This window comes from Acomys russatus, chromosome 23 (assembly GCF_903995435.1).
Source record: "Acomys russatus chromosome 23, mAcoRus1.1, whole genome shotgun sequence".
NCBI lineage: Eukaryota > Metazoa > Chordata > Mammalia > Rodentia > Muridae > Acomys > Acomys russatus.
This window is the reverse complement of record NC_067159.1, coordinates 11,926,794-11,941,626: the sequence shown is the minus strand read 5'-3', so window position 1 is coordinate 11,941,626 and position 14,833 is coordinate 11,926,794. Positions and strand designations below refer to the sequence as shown.

General features: G+C 41.7%; 1 protein-coding gene across 1 annotated transcript in view; it reads right to left on the bottom strand.

Moving 5' to 3' along the window:
* Positions 1-14,833, bottom strand: part of LOC127206480 (calcium-binding mitochondrial carrier protein SCaMC-1-like) — a 46,237-nt gene that overhangs the window by 10,074 nt on the left and 21,330 nt on the right. Inside the window, exon 5 of the mRNA XM_051165755.1 lies at positions 4,520-4,678. Coding sequence (XP_051021712.1) covers positions 4,520-4,678 — 159 coding nt within the window. The remainder of the gene's footprint in view (positions 1-4,519; positions 4,679-14,833) is intronic.

Genomic DNA, 14,833 nt, shown 5'->3' with positions numbered 1-14,833 from the left:
GGCCTTCAGCCTCCACAACTATAATGTATTTCTGGGTTTGTGCCAGGTTGCGGTGCTTTGCAATTGAGTCCCCTGAACAAGGGCATCTGTGGGACTTAGAAGGCAGCTAATGTCTGCTTCTGTGTTTTTCTGTGGTTTTGTGGGGGTTAGTCATTTTATGGTTTAAAAAAAAAGTGTGAGATGGGGTCTGGCCTTAAATTTGCTACGTAACTGAGGATGGCCTTAGAGTCCTGATTCTCCTGCCTCCACTTCCGAGATTAAGGGCATGTATCGCCATGCACGGCTCTCAGAGTGGTATGCAAGAGTGGGGAGATGGAAGGACCCAGAGGGTTCAGGAGCCCCACAAGGAGACCATCAAGACTGGCGGATCTGGACCCAGGGCGCCTGCACAAACTGTTGCGCCAACCAAGGACACTGCACGCAGAGACCCTAGAGCCCCTGTTCAGATCCAGCACACTCTCCACACTTGTAAGGAGAGCAGGGACTGCCTCTGACTGAACTCTGGTGCCTCTTGGTGGGGAGGCCAGTAGAGCACACAGAAAAAGGGAGAGCAGGCTATCCAGATGAGACCTAACCTGTAGTCAGAGGTCTAGGGGAGGGGAATAGGGCAGAAGAGGGAGGGCGGGTAGGAACATGGGTACAGGAAGATACAAGTGAAGATATAAGAATTGGGATGTAATATGAATAAATTATAATAAATAAATCTGCAAAAAGAAAAAAATAATTCATTTCTTAGCTACTATCCCTCCTTATTCTCTACTTTTTCTATATTTCCTTTTCTTTTTCACATCCTTTTCCAATTCTATATGCTTTAATCCTTTCCTTTTTTTTTTTTTTTTTTTTTTTTTTTTCATTCTTTTCATTATCCTAATTTGCTCCATATTTTTATGTGGATTTTCTTTAGTTTGATCATTTCATACATGTACATTGGGTTTGTTTTTTTTTTATCAGCTCTACCTCCATTTCCTCCCCTTCATCTCCTCCCTTTTCCCCTCTATCACTTTTCCCTCTCCGCTTCAAGTGCTTTTTAATCCACTATATGTCTACTTGATGCCACATGTATGGGCACGGGTCTAGGACCATCACCTGGGGCACAGTCAACCTCTCCCACATGTACAGGCACAGGTCTAGGACCATCACCTGGGGCACGGTCAGCCTCTCCCACATGTACAGGCACAGGTCTAGGACCATCACCTGGGGTATGGTCAGTCTCTCCCACATGTATGGGCACGGGTCTAGGACCATCACCTGGGGTACAGTCAGCCTCTCCCACATGTATGGGCACGGGTCTAGGACCATCACCTGGGTCACAGTTAGCCTCTCAGGGGCAGCATCTGATTTTCCCTCTCCCAGCAGCCATCCATTGTCACCAGTTCCTCTCAGGGGGATTTCATGAAGGAGCTCTCCACCCCACTCCATCCCCTGCGGTCCACGCTGTGGTTTTAGCTGGCTCAACCTTCTATGGGTTTTCGCATGCACTCACAGCTGTGGTAAGGTCATGGGTGCAACATCCCTATAACGTCTAGCAAATACTATTTCACTGCAGATGCTGCTGCGTGCTTTTTCACGCTTCCTGATCCAATGACCCACGTGCAACCCCTTTCGAGAACTAATCAGCCCCGCCCTGTTTCCCTACAAGACATTTTCTGTGTTGTACAAAGTAAAACTTCTAAAATGACAATTACTATTTCCAGTACCATACCATCATCACATATTCATTCTATATATCCGTAAATTTTGGGGGAAAAAAACTATGCTCTTTCATCTTCTCATTTCTATCCCCTAGCATATAATTAGTATGCAATTTACACACAACAAGATATCTTCCTCCTTAATTTCCCCTTTTGGCCCTCTATCCATCTTTGTCACCTCTCAACCACATTTCCATCTGTGTGGCACTGAACATGTTCATGTCTTTACCCTTACGCATAATTTTAAATTTTTTCTAACAGGTCTATTACTGGGACAACTGGGTTTTTTACTTTAAAATGTAACAGAACATTTTCAACTCTGATTTTATAACAATTGTCCAAATTTAGCTTCCTGACTGAATAATTCTATTCAATTACTATTCTAGTCGATAGTAATTATGGGTTACATATGGAATCAAACATTTAGAATGATAATGGGTTAGTTGTCCTATTACCATATACTAAAGTATATTTCCTATGCTTAGATTATTAAACTAAAGCCTTTATTTCCATTGGATAAATTAACCAAGCTATCATTATACATCTACATGAGAAAAAATAGGGAAAAATAAAATAGTATATATCCCCCTTGGTGTTCTCACAGAACTAGTGTGATTTTTGTCTGGCTATGCAATAGCAATTTAATATTTATTACCTAATTATTTATTTTCCCTGCTGTATTGTATGTAATTCCTCTAATGGTAAAAAATATGTCTAATTTACTACAGCACCTAATGCCCAGTAAAGTACCTAATATGTAACATACCTGCTAAATACGTATGGAATGAATGAATGAAGTTCCCTTAATCCAAAATAATATTCTCTTAATAATATTTTCTTAAAATGGCATATAAACTTAATATTTAAGCAGAGCCACAGATTTTGAAAGAATGAAGAATAATTATAGATAAATTACAAAGTTCATAATTAGGTAACATTACAGTTTTACACAATTATCATAGCATACTATAAAAACTATTTAAAATTCACCACCAAAGGCTACCAATATAACCCAAACAACAAAGGACAAAAAAATACTCAGACATATCATTTTAATTACTAATTTTAATTCACTACCTTTTTCTTGATTTTTATATTCTTGTAGAAAAAGTATTTAGCAAGTATTTAACTATTATTGGGTAGATTATCTATGTTTCTGAACAACAGACTAATGGGGTAGACCTACTGTTGTTTTAAGCTAAAGTTAACCACAGCACAGCACTGGGTAGCATTTTCACACTGAGAAAAAGCAGGCAGCTCACAGAGCTTCTGTTGCCTCACATCTTCAGAGGTTTCACTCGTGACAGCAAAGCAGTGGAGTTCCCATCATGTGGCAGGGGGTAGAAGTGAGAATGCCTGCTCTGGCCGGCTAGATCCCCTTTTCCTTTTCTTCCATGGAGGCCACCAGCCTGTGGGATGGTGCTGCCCATCTTCAGGGTGCTTGCTCCCTCTTAGCTAATCCTTCTGCAAATGCCCTGATGTTGTTCAGCATCCGGCAGTGTGGCATGGATCCCACCGCCTGCGGGTCGGACCAGGAGCTGCTTGCCTCTGGATGAGAACGAATGGACCTGGAGGTCAAAGGTCTCAAGGTCCCATTTCTTGCTCAGGGGCAGCATAGAGCACTCAGGGTGAGGCCCGAGGCTGGGCACTAGGCCAGGTTCACAGTCTCTCTGAGGCAAGTGGAAAATGAGTTTGCCACATAGTGTTAAAGTTTAACTCTTTTAGAACGAGGGTGGTGGTATCAGAAGGCAGTGGAGACTCAGGAGTGCCACAGGCCCGTGTTGATACCCAACGTGTTATAGCTCCTTGCTTAAGCTGTTGCAGAGGAAGCAGGTGATGTTTGAAACCCACTGGCAGGCAGGTCCAGTGAGATGTAGGCCTGGCAGTGCTTCCCTGAGAGGTTAGCACCAAACCAGCCTTGGTGATACTGCAGGCCCAGGCAGCTACAAAGGCAGTTCTGCCATTGCTGCCTAACCACTGGGCATCCAGCAGCATCTCCCCGCCCCCAGAATAAATGGAGTCTCAGATGGTCTCAGAGGAATGGTGAGCAAGAGAGAGCCACTGGGCATGCCAGCCAACCTTTATCTATAAACCTTGGGCAGTGGGGAGGGGTTTTGAGGATGAATGTCTGATTCACTAGGGCTAAAGGTACCAGGATACTTAATCTACATACAGTGGTACAGTGCCTCATTTACATGCCATAAGGTGAGGGAGGAGGGGTCCTATCACAAGAAGGAGAAAACAGTACTCAATTATGCTGGGGGTGAGGGAATGTCTTCTAGGTGTGATTAAAGGTCCTTTGCTGGAGGCTAGGATCTCCTCAGTATAGGGTGGGGTACTTCCAGGAATTCCCTGTGCTGGTTGAAAAGGTTCCTCATCAGGAAAGGGTCATGCCTGTAATCTTCCTTGAGGGCTATGTGACACTCCTCACAAAATCTGGGGTTATCATATCAGGTGGAATGGGAGCCCTTCCCAAGAAAAGGGTGACTACCTTCATAGACCAAACACAAAATGGCTATCCGGAGAAGTAAGGCTTCAACCTTATCTAGCAGGGTCCCTGCACGTTGGCGGGTGCTTTGCCAATCTGTTAGGCTCATCTCAATGAACTGACATTCAAGATTAATCTTTCCAAACACCATAGGAGCTTCTTGAAGAAAATGAAGAAATGTTTTAATAGTAAAGAGAAAATAACTAAAAATTCAAGAAAACATAAACTTTCAATGAAAAGTACTACGAAATCTTCCAGGCATTTAAATTTTACATTTTACTCATCAAGGACTCTTCAAGTTACTTCAACTCTTCAGGAGTAACTAAGGCACGCAAACTACCTGCATCATGACTTTCAAGCGGTCCAAAGGTGCCGTGCACGTCCGTGAGATCGCACTTGCTATCCCTGCTGCCACTAGCCGCTTCCACCATTCTCCGGACATCTTTTCTTGTTCTGTAAATTCATCTGGAATAGTTATACTCTCTCCTATATCAATTATCTGACAAACACAAAAAAGAATTAGACAGTGAAGTGTAAACACTTGAGGGAAAAAAAAGAGTATAACTTTCTACAAAGATGGAGCAAACTTTTCACACAGACCAAAAACCTCAACATTTGTTTTTCAGATCACCTAAAGACTGATAATTTGTTTAGTACCCAGTGCTTATACTCAAATGATTTTGAATGACGATTCACATACAGATTCAAAATAAAATTTTCATTAGATTCTATATTAATTTAAAATATTCTCAAACCATTTGAATAATCTCTTTCATGAAAACAATGGAAAGCCGAGAGGAGGGAAGACGCCACTCACATAGTGTCTGACAAATACTAGGTGATAGTAAATACTGAATAAATGCCCACACTTTACTCCAAATTCTTAGACATAAGCCTAAATCAGGATTCAAGAACAGCGTGTTATATGCCAACTTACTATTCACACTGATCAATTTTCTTTTTAAAAATACATATTACAATGAGTTTTTATTTAGGAATTTATCTTTAGCAACCATAACTTATTTTCTGAGGACTATTTTTTAAGTGTTAAATCTCTGTGCTTGAGTGAAGAGTGTCAAACTAGACTTGAAGACTTGGTGGGTTCTACTTATTACTGTCCATGTGGTAGGTCAGTCGCTGCTCTTAGCTCCCTACTTCCACTTACTCATTCCACTAACGCCCTTTCAGGAACCTTCTCAAATTACTTTCCCTCTGCCCTGCAAGATTTCTTTGTGACTCAATCACTTCCTCTCTAACACAGCACAGTCTCAATTGACCAACTCATTTCTGTTTGTTGCTTGGCTACTCTTTTACAAAGTAAGCGCTGTGAGGCCAACAGCCCGGTCTCCTCTGTGTGCTGCTGGAGACCTAGACCTTAGCGCTTCGTGTTCAGTAAGTACTGTTGAAGTGACATGTGGGTGGGCCAGGCCGTGCGCTTTATGTTAATGCTATGGTCATGCAGAAGTTGGCTTCTGCCTCTGCCATTTACAGAGCGCTGTTACCATTATCTCTATAGTAAGAGATATAAGAAAAGATATAATCAACTACAATACAGAGAAATAGCTGCAACAACAAAGACAGCAAGCAAAGGCATTCTAAGAAAATCCGGCGGCATTGGATGCATAGAAAAATTGGACTTGATGGGATAAGGAAGAGGAGACAGCGTTGCGTGGGCAGGGAAGGGAGGCAGCTCTGGGAGGAGTCAGGTAAGAGGCAAACAGGATCAAAACACAGTCCACAAAAATCTCAAATAACTAATAACATAATAATATTTTTCAAATAGAAAACTTTAGATTTTAAAATAATTTAAAAGAAAGTTTAGAAATTAGATGAATGATTTATAGTTAAAGTAATTTAAAATAATTTTAAATAATTTTAAAAGAAGGTTTAGAAATTAGATGAATGATTTATAGTTAAAGTAATTCAGAAACCTCAAAGCCCCAGTTTGAATCCAGGCATTGTGACGTCAGAGGCCATCTCACTATATTACCTTTCTCTACAAGTACAGATTACCCAAAGGAATGCATATAATGGTATACTTGAAGATATTGCTTATTCCAAGAACCACGAGATTATCTGGGTAGGCATGGAAAGGGATTTTTTAAAATAATAATAAAAGGGCAAAAGTCCGTGAGATGGCTCTGCAGATATTGGTGACAGCCATCAAACCTGACAACCTGAGTTTGTTTCCCAGAGCTAATGTAGTGCAAAGAGAAATCTGACTCTTGCCAGTTATCCTGCCACCTCCACGTGCCCGCATGGTGTGAGCACTCATACTCACACTAGATGCCACCTCCACGTGCACGCATGGTGTGAGCACTCATACTCACACTAGATGCCACCTCCACATGCACGCATGGTGTGAGCACTCATACTCACACTAGATGCCACCTCCACATGCACGCATGGTGTGAGCACTCATATTCACACTAGATGCCACCTCCATGTGCACGCATGGTGTGAGCACTCATACTCACACTAGATTTCATTTCTTTTTGAGAGATTTAAATATTTATTAGTTAGAAATCACAAAGTGATGATGGTGGGTTCAAGAGTTTAAGATGGTTACTATTAGGCTGTTTGTAAAGAATACAGGAGTAATCCCAAGTTTGGAGTTTATATTGATTCATTACATTTAGAAAATCAGGTTGAATTATCTAGAGATGACCCAATGTGGTGACACAGACCAGCCAATTAGAAAGGAAATGAAAATAAGAGGTGACTGAAAGAGAGAAAAGCAAAGGAGCTGAAATAATAAACCAAGGACCGCAAACGTAAGTGCTTTTGGAGGCCAGGCAAGAAGTCTCATGTGGTATCAGGAGACAGTCCACAGGAAATGGAGACATCTGCCTCCTCGTTTTAGACAGTTTTAGACAGTTGTTCTTAAATAGGAATGCCTATTGGGCTAAATGTTCTTCTAATGTTCCCAGAGAAACCAGAAAACTGTGATTTACCTAAGAAATTCCTCTAGTTTTAAGCAGTCTATGAGCAAAACAGAACAGTTAGCCTGGGATGACTGGGAACTTGCAGCAGTGTGAACTGTACTCAGTCATGCCCAGGCCCAGTATGAGTGATATCGAGATAAGGCTTTGCCTTAGGCTTTTAAGTTGATACTAGAGAAAGTCAGAAGAAGAGGATGTGGGAAGGGCCGGATTTATTTTGCATGTGACAATGTGAAATTGGAGCTAAGGAGCAGAGTACAATGGGATGAATATTGGTGGCTCCCCCAATTTTATACACTTAAATACTAACCCTAGCAAGATGATGATATGCAGTTGAGAGCCCACTGAAACATAACTAGATTATAAGGGTAAGGGCTTCAAGAATAAAGAAGGGGGGAAGGAAGGAAGGAAGGAAGGAAGGAAGGAAGGAAGGAAGGAAGGAAGGAAGGAAGGAAGGAAAAAAGCCCTATTTAGCTCAGGGCTCCAGCTATCAGAATGGAAACTTGTTCTGGAAATTGTTTAAGCTACCAAGTCAGTGTTAATTTGTTATAGCAGATCACATTAATAACAAATAAAATCACAGTCAATTTTCATTTTCACAGAAAATAGCAAGAATTAAGAAACTCTAAAATCTATGTAGAGAAAGAAATGTCATTAAAATAAAGGTTTTATTTTATTAACTGAGGTTAATTGGGCCCTGAAATATAAATTATGGCGAGAAGGAGTGGGTAGCCTGCTTTACAAGGTCAGTGACACTACAGAGCTGTGACATTTAGAAGGGACACATAAAGAAAACCTGTAAGAATACTGAACTATCAATGGAAGTTTGATATCTGAACAAAGTGGTACTGTACTATGAATAAATATAGAATCAATAGACTGCTTAGATTGTGTTAAGGAAATTCTTCAATGCAAGAAAACATAAAAGCAGAGTCCTGCCTTTTGCCACATAATACAAACTACAGATATATTAACATCCAAACATAAAAGATGGAGCTACACCAATAGAGGTAAATGTAGCCAAGTGATAGTTAGGTGCGCCTTAAAATGCAGCTGTAAACCAACTGACTTCTGACCCATTTAGTGCCAAAAAAAGGATTTCTGTTCAATTAAGAACAGTATGGAAAAACTTCCAATCTCAATTGGCCCAACATTTCAGACGGTCCCACACAGGACTCTAATTAAGCCTAGAATTTCTCAACATTTAGAAACTGAACCACAAGTGCTGGACCACCATTTCCCAAATTTTATTTGGGCCCCTACAAAGGTACTATCTGTCCCAAATCAGCTGGAAGAAACCTTAAGAGAACAATGCCCCATCTCCTTTAAGGAGGGGTTGGGTAAGTTTTTGGTTGCTTTCTTGGGCTATAGAGAGCTTTTATCATGGGAGTTGGTTACAAGTTATTATTTGTCTTATTTAGAGAGAAAACAAGGTGAGACTCAGCAAGGTCTCTCTTTTCCTTTATCTTACATTCTTAGGTTTGGAGATAGGGGTTGAAAAGAAAAAAAGGGGGAATATAGAAATATATAGGGAAGATAGAACAAAAAGTAGATTAGTGAATCTACTCCTCAACTTAATGCCTCAATTGTCACTCACAAGATTATTTTTAATTCACTGGTATAAAATTTTGTATATACATGCAAAATAAATTTAATTCTAGATACAGTGGTATAGAATTCAAATGTAAGATTATTCTTCACACATTATATATACATGGTATTGTACCCATATAACTCAATTATAATACAAGGTTTACTTCCAAAACTTTGAAAGTGCTATTGCAGGCTGTTTAGGATAAATAAATTATACAAGGTAATTTTTAGTTGACCAAATGATGGTCATGTCAATTACTAGTCTACTTTTATCACAAGAATATACATCTTAGGTGTGGCAGATAGATCTGATTCTATAGAAACATAAGGTAGGATAGTTAGATAAGGTCTTCAAAAACCTCAGAGACGTGCAGAATACGGCATTTAAAATATTTTTATTATTTTAAGATTTACTGACAATGAGACAGGTTAACTCCTGGCAATATCCAGCCTACCTCAAAGAGGATGATGAGCATCAAAGAACCTCCTTATGGAGATGGCTTCAAATGTGGCAAACAAGCCACTGGGCAAATGTCGTCGTTTCTATCACAGACAGAATTCTGCCTTTAAAAGATCAAGGGTGGATACAGGCAGAGTTGGCGGCCCAACTCTGTCAAGACAGGGTAAGCAAGTCCTCAATAGTTCCTGCCTCACAAATGTGTCTGTCAGATATATTGGGCCAGAAGGCTGAAGAAGATGCTCCACCATTATAGAGTTTTCTGTGATTATTCAGGTAGCAAACCATCTCTGTCATCTTCTCGTTTGGAAAGTTACTAACATGCACTCCAGACATACACAGGTAATCAAGTTTATTCCTTCTCAAGTCTCTGATGGAGTTGAAGACCAGGTATCTCAGTTTTAAAATGAAGCTTAGTTGTTTAGGAGTTAAGATGGTATTAGGTCTAAATAGATGTTTTAAGTTGATAATGACAATATGTGATGAATATTGATTTACATTCAGCATTTTAGACACACCAAGATAGTAAAGATGTTTTCTTCAAGGCTGTCAAATACAAATAGCCAAAACACTAAGAATGTAACATTTATATAATTCCTGACTGTGTCATGGTTCTTCTTGCTATAGGTAGTCTATTGTATATATGTATAATAATATAAATGTATATGTAAAAAATAAAAATGTTTAATTAATTAAAAAGAAAAAAAGAACAATATGCAAATGGGCAAATAACATACTAGGGGGGAAAAGTCTTGCAAAAGTCAGACATCAGACTCAGTATGCAAACAGCAAAGAGCGTTTATTTCTGCAGAAGTCCAGCATGCAGGGATCACCACTTAGGCAGAATGGCAACCATGAGGTGAACTAGAAGGTTCTTTTAAAAGCCAGTTGGGGAACTCCAGATAAAGTTAGGTCATCTTTATTTCCATTGGTGTAAACTAGAAGTGCTGATATGGGTGCACTGGGAATTGGCTGGTGCTGAGTCAGGAGTTAGTCATGAGTTTGGGGTCCTGCTTAAACCAGCAGTTGAGCAACCTTATCTCCCGTGGCCAGATGTCTTGACCAGTTCTGATTGGTTGCCCATTTTCTGTGGGTTTTCCTGTAACTGGTTTCTATTTCTGAGAAGCAGAAACTTAGGCCTAGATTGGCTCAGTGAGACAAGGCCTGTTGTGGAGTCTGTTAGGCTTATTTAACCAGGCTCCCTCATGGCCTACTTCCCAGCCACATGTCCCAGTACCTGCCATCTTTGTCTCACCCTGGATGCTCCTGCTCCATCCATGTCCTCATGGAAACTCCCTCAATGGTGACTTTCTCCTCCCAGCTCCACTTTGGATCCCCTCCCTGGGATCAGAAGTCCCTCCCTAACTCTCCTGTTCTGCTATAGGCTGTTCAGCTCTTTATTAACCAATCAGAGGTGATGGAGAGCAATTTTTAGACAACAGCAGATGCTTCAATAATAATGGCAATGCCCATGTCCAGACTGCAACCAGAACTCTGGGTACAGGAATCAGCAACAGAATACACAGTGCATAAAACATCCTCCAACATGTATCTACAATAAATATGCATTCCTATGAAGACAAATAGAAAACTCATCAAAAATAAAGTCTGTGAGCAGACTTTGATGTAAAATAACATGACCACACCTGATCTTTCTATGAAAATATGTTCAAACCACACAAAGAATAGGAAATACTCTTTGAACCAATGAGATAGAGCCTTACACCCATCAACTGGTAAGTATTTGAAAACTGACTGATGCCAAATAGCATTTCCTTGCAACACATAAAGAATCAGGAAACTCTGGGTATTGATACAGCATAGGAAATGATATGGCAAAACTTATTGTTAATGATTGGAGAGCAAGAAATGAAGGTGGAGATCAAATGTGGGAAGAGAGGGTGGAGGACAGAAGGCTTACCAAGAGAAAAGAACTGGCGGGGGGGTGGGGCGTGATCTCTGAGATAACTTGGAAACTCACAACAGAGTAGGTGCCTGGGAGGATATGGGGGTGACTCTAGCTCTGACTCGAGTAGCAGGGGTCATGAAAAGTGAAGAGACCATCTTCTTACTAGATATGAATCTTAGTGGAGGAATAGGAACACCAACACACCCACAAAAACTTTTACCCAAAATTTACCCTGCCTACATCATGTGCAGGGATAAAGACAGAGCAGAGATTGAGGGAATGGCTAACCAATGCTTGGCCCAACCTGAGACCCACCCTATGGGAGAATGCCAACCCCTGACACTATTAATGATACTATGCTATGCTTACAGACAGGTGCTTTCTATAGCTGCTCTCTCAGAGGCTCTACCCAGCAATGGATCAAAACAGATGCTGAGACTCATAGCCAGATATTCAGTCCAGCACAGGGAGAATTGGAAGAACAGAAGGATCTGGAAGAGACAGGAGCGCCACAGGAAGATGAACAGAGTCAGCTAACCTGGACCTAGGGGTCTTATGGAAACTGATGCAGCAACCAAGGACCATGCATGGTCTGGACCAAGGCTCTCTAGACATACAGAGCTGATGAGCAGCTTGGTCTTCATGTGGGTCCCCCAGAAAGGGGACAGGGAAGGGGATGTCTCTGACATGGACTCTGTTGCCTGCTTTTGGATCACTTCCCTCTGACAGGGCTGCTTCACCAGGCCACAGGGGAAGAAGATGCACTCAGTCCTGCTGTGACTTGATGTGCTGGTGTCGGTTGTTGGGGAGGCTCCCCTAATCTGAGGAGTAGAGGAGGGGGGCTAAGGAGAAGAGGGACCAGGGGAGAGGATGAAGGCCTACAATCTGTTTGTTTTTAACAGGATTGTAGAAACTGCCTAATAAATATCTCATTATGTTCACTTCCTTTGCTCGAAATGCTTATTAGCACCATTAATCCATTAGTTAAAATGCAAAAGGATATTTCATGGCTGGTATAAACCCACTCTGGTTTTTTTGGTTAAATGAAGTAGCAAGCAGCTAACCAAGATTTTTCACACAATAAACTCTAAAACAGCTTTTTTTTTAATGCTTCAACAGCAGAGCTTTTTAAGCATTTAAACAGCACAGCACTAACAGTGAGCATGGTCTCAGGTCTGCTCTGCCCTATGCTGGTCCTCTGCTTTGGGGAAGGTACTGGTGGTCGTAACGGAAGAACCCAGCGTTTCTGGGACGCATATCAGCAGTAGACTTGAGGATGTGTTTCTAAAACCAGACATCCCTGAGCAGAGGGAAACACATTTATATTCTGCAGAGTTGGGAGATGAAAGAGGACATCACCCAGCAGGTGTTGACAGTCATGAAGTAATAACATTCCTTCAACAATTTCAGCAGTACGGAAGTCCAGGCTCTTTTGTTGTTGCTGCTGCTGTTGATGTTTGGTTGGGGGTGGGAGTGGGGTGTTTTCAATGCATCCTAACTGCAGTTTCTCCTCCAACTCCCCACCTCCCTTCTCCACAGATCGACTCCTCCTCAGTTTCCCTTTAGAAAAAGGCAAGAGTCCTAGGGATATCCACTGAATACAGCATAACAAGATACAATATGACTAAGCACAAACCCTCATATCAAGATGGGCAACCCAACCTAGTAGAAGGAAGAGTCCCAAGATCAGGTACAAGAGGCAGAGACACCACCATTCCCACTGGTAAGAGTCCCATAAAAACACCAAGATAACAACCACTAACACACACACAGAGGACCTAGCACAAACCCACGCAGGCATCGTGATTGTTACTTCAATCTCTCTGAGCCCCTATGATAACTGCCTAATTGATGCTGTGCGCTGTGTTCTTCTGGTGTTCTTGGCCCTCTGCCTCCTAAAATTCTTCCTTCCCATCTTCTGCAGGATTTCCTGAGATCCAAGAGGAGGGATCCATTGGAGATCTCCAATTTAGGTGCGCTCTCTCTCTCTCTCTCTCTCTCTCTCTCTCTCTCTCTCTCTCTCTCTCTCTCTCTGTGTCTCTCCCCCCCCGCCCCCGCCACTCCTCCCCCCCCCCTCCTCCGTATCTGTTCCCATTAGTTGCCGGCTGTGTCTTTCTGGCTTCTTTACCAAAAATCAAGTATCCATAGGTGTGAATTTGTGTCTGCATCTTTAATTCAATTTCATTGATCCACTTGTCTGTTTTTATGCCAATACATCTGGTTTTTATTACTATAGTTCTGTAGTACAGCTTGAAATTAGGGATGGTGATTCCTCAGGAAGTTCTTTTGGTTGTTCAGGATTGTTTTCACTATCTTGGGTTTTGTTTTGTTTTGTTTTGCTTTGCTTTGTTTTGTTTCCATATGAAGTAGAGTATTATCCTCTCAAGGACTGTAAAGAATTGTGTTGGAATTTTGATGGGGATTGCACTGAGTCTGTAAATTGTTTTTAGTAGAATGACCACTTTTACTACATTTATTTTATGCCACAGTTTGTTTGTGTTTTCATAGATTTCATTAATGGATGTTTTCACTTTTAGGGACCTCTAAGATTTTAATAAAGGTTATTTTGAAGTCCTAGTCCTGTGCTTCATCTAAACTGCATTTCTCAGGACCTGATGTAGTAGAGTTGCTGGGCGTGAGGTGACACATATTGTCCTGGCTATTATTGATTGTGTTTTTCCACTGGTGTCTGGGAATCTGGGGTTGGGATGATCGTAATGCTAGGTGCTGTTATCTGATCTTACCTTTGCTGGGTGGGTATTTCATTCCTTGGTTTTTGTCTCCTCCTCTCAGTTTTTGGAGAGTGTGGTGCTGTGGATTGCCCGGTAGGGAATGCTTCTGAGATCCTGCCAGGCATGGCCACTTGGGGTTACAGGTAGAATGTGTTTCTAGGTACTGGGAACTGACACTTTGAAGTGGAGATGGGCTAGAGCAGGGGACTGGAGGGCTCCCCAGGAGGGAGGAAAGCAAGGAGTGCCACCAGGATCTGCAAAGCCCCTTTGGAATTGGGGAAGAGAGGGAGAAGAAGCCACAGCAGGTAGCTGGCTACAGAGCTGAGGATGAGGTTGGGATATTGAATTTGGAGAAGAGAAGGGAGAGTAAAGATTACCTACCTGCTTCCCTGGTGGGTGTCATTACCTCTTTCTTATACAACCCTGTAATGATGACTATTTGCATTTTTCCATCTACAAAAAATGTATTCTTCCCTCATAGGTACTTAGGAATATCATGTTCACTTCTGAGTCATAGGGGTTAAGTTTCTGTACATTTTAGTAAGATGTCTGGCTTTTCATTGATAAAGGTTTGCCAGATCTACCAGAGGCTTTGCTTGCTTTGAGTAGTCCAGGTAGGCCACCTGCCCACAGACCTCCCCTACTCTCTCACTCTCTCGGTGCCCACCCACCCTCTCCACCCCAACTTCTTGTTACCTTGTCCTGGCATCTAACTCTGACAGAGACTCCTGTCCAACAAAAGCCAGAAGTCTAGGCAGGTGGGTAGCATCTCCACTCTTTCAATGCCCCTACCTTATCCACAACCTCCCCACCCCTCCCCATGTCCCAGCCCTCCAACTTAGGCAGAGACACCCCCCCCCACTCAACCCATGGTTACAGGACACACAAACCAAATGACCAGGAAGGAAACAGAAACCAAGGAACAACACACCCATCCAATAAAGACCAACTCAGAAATCAGCACCTAGAACTATAACTATTCAAAATCTAGATGCCAGTGTAAGAACACAACCAACAACAT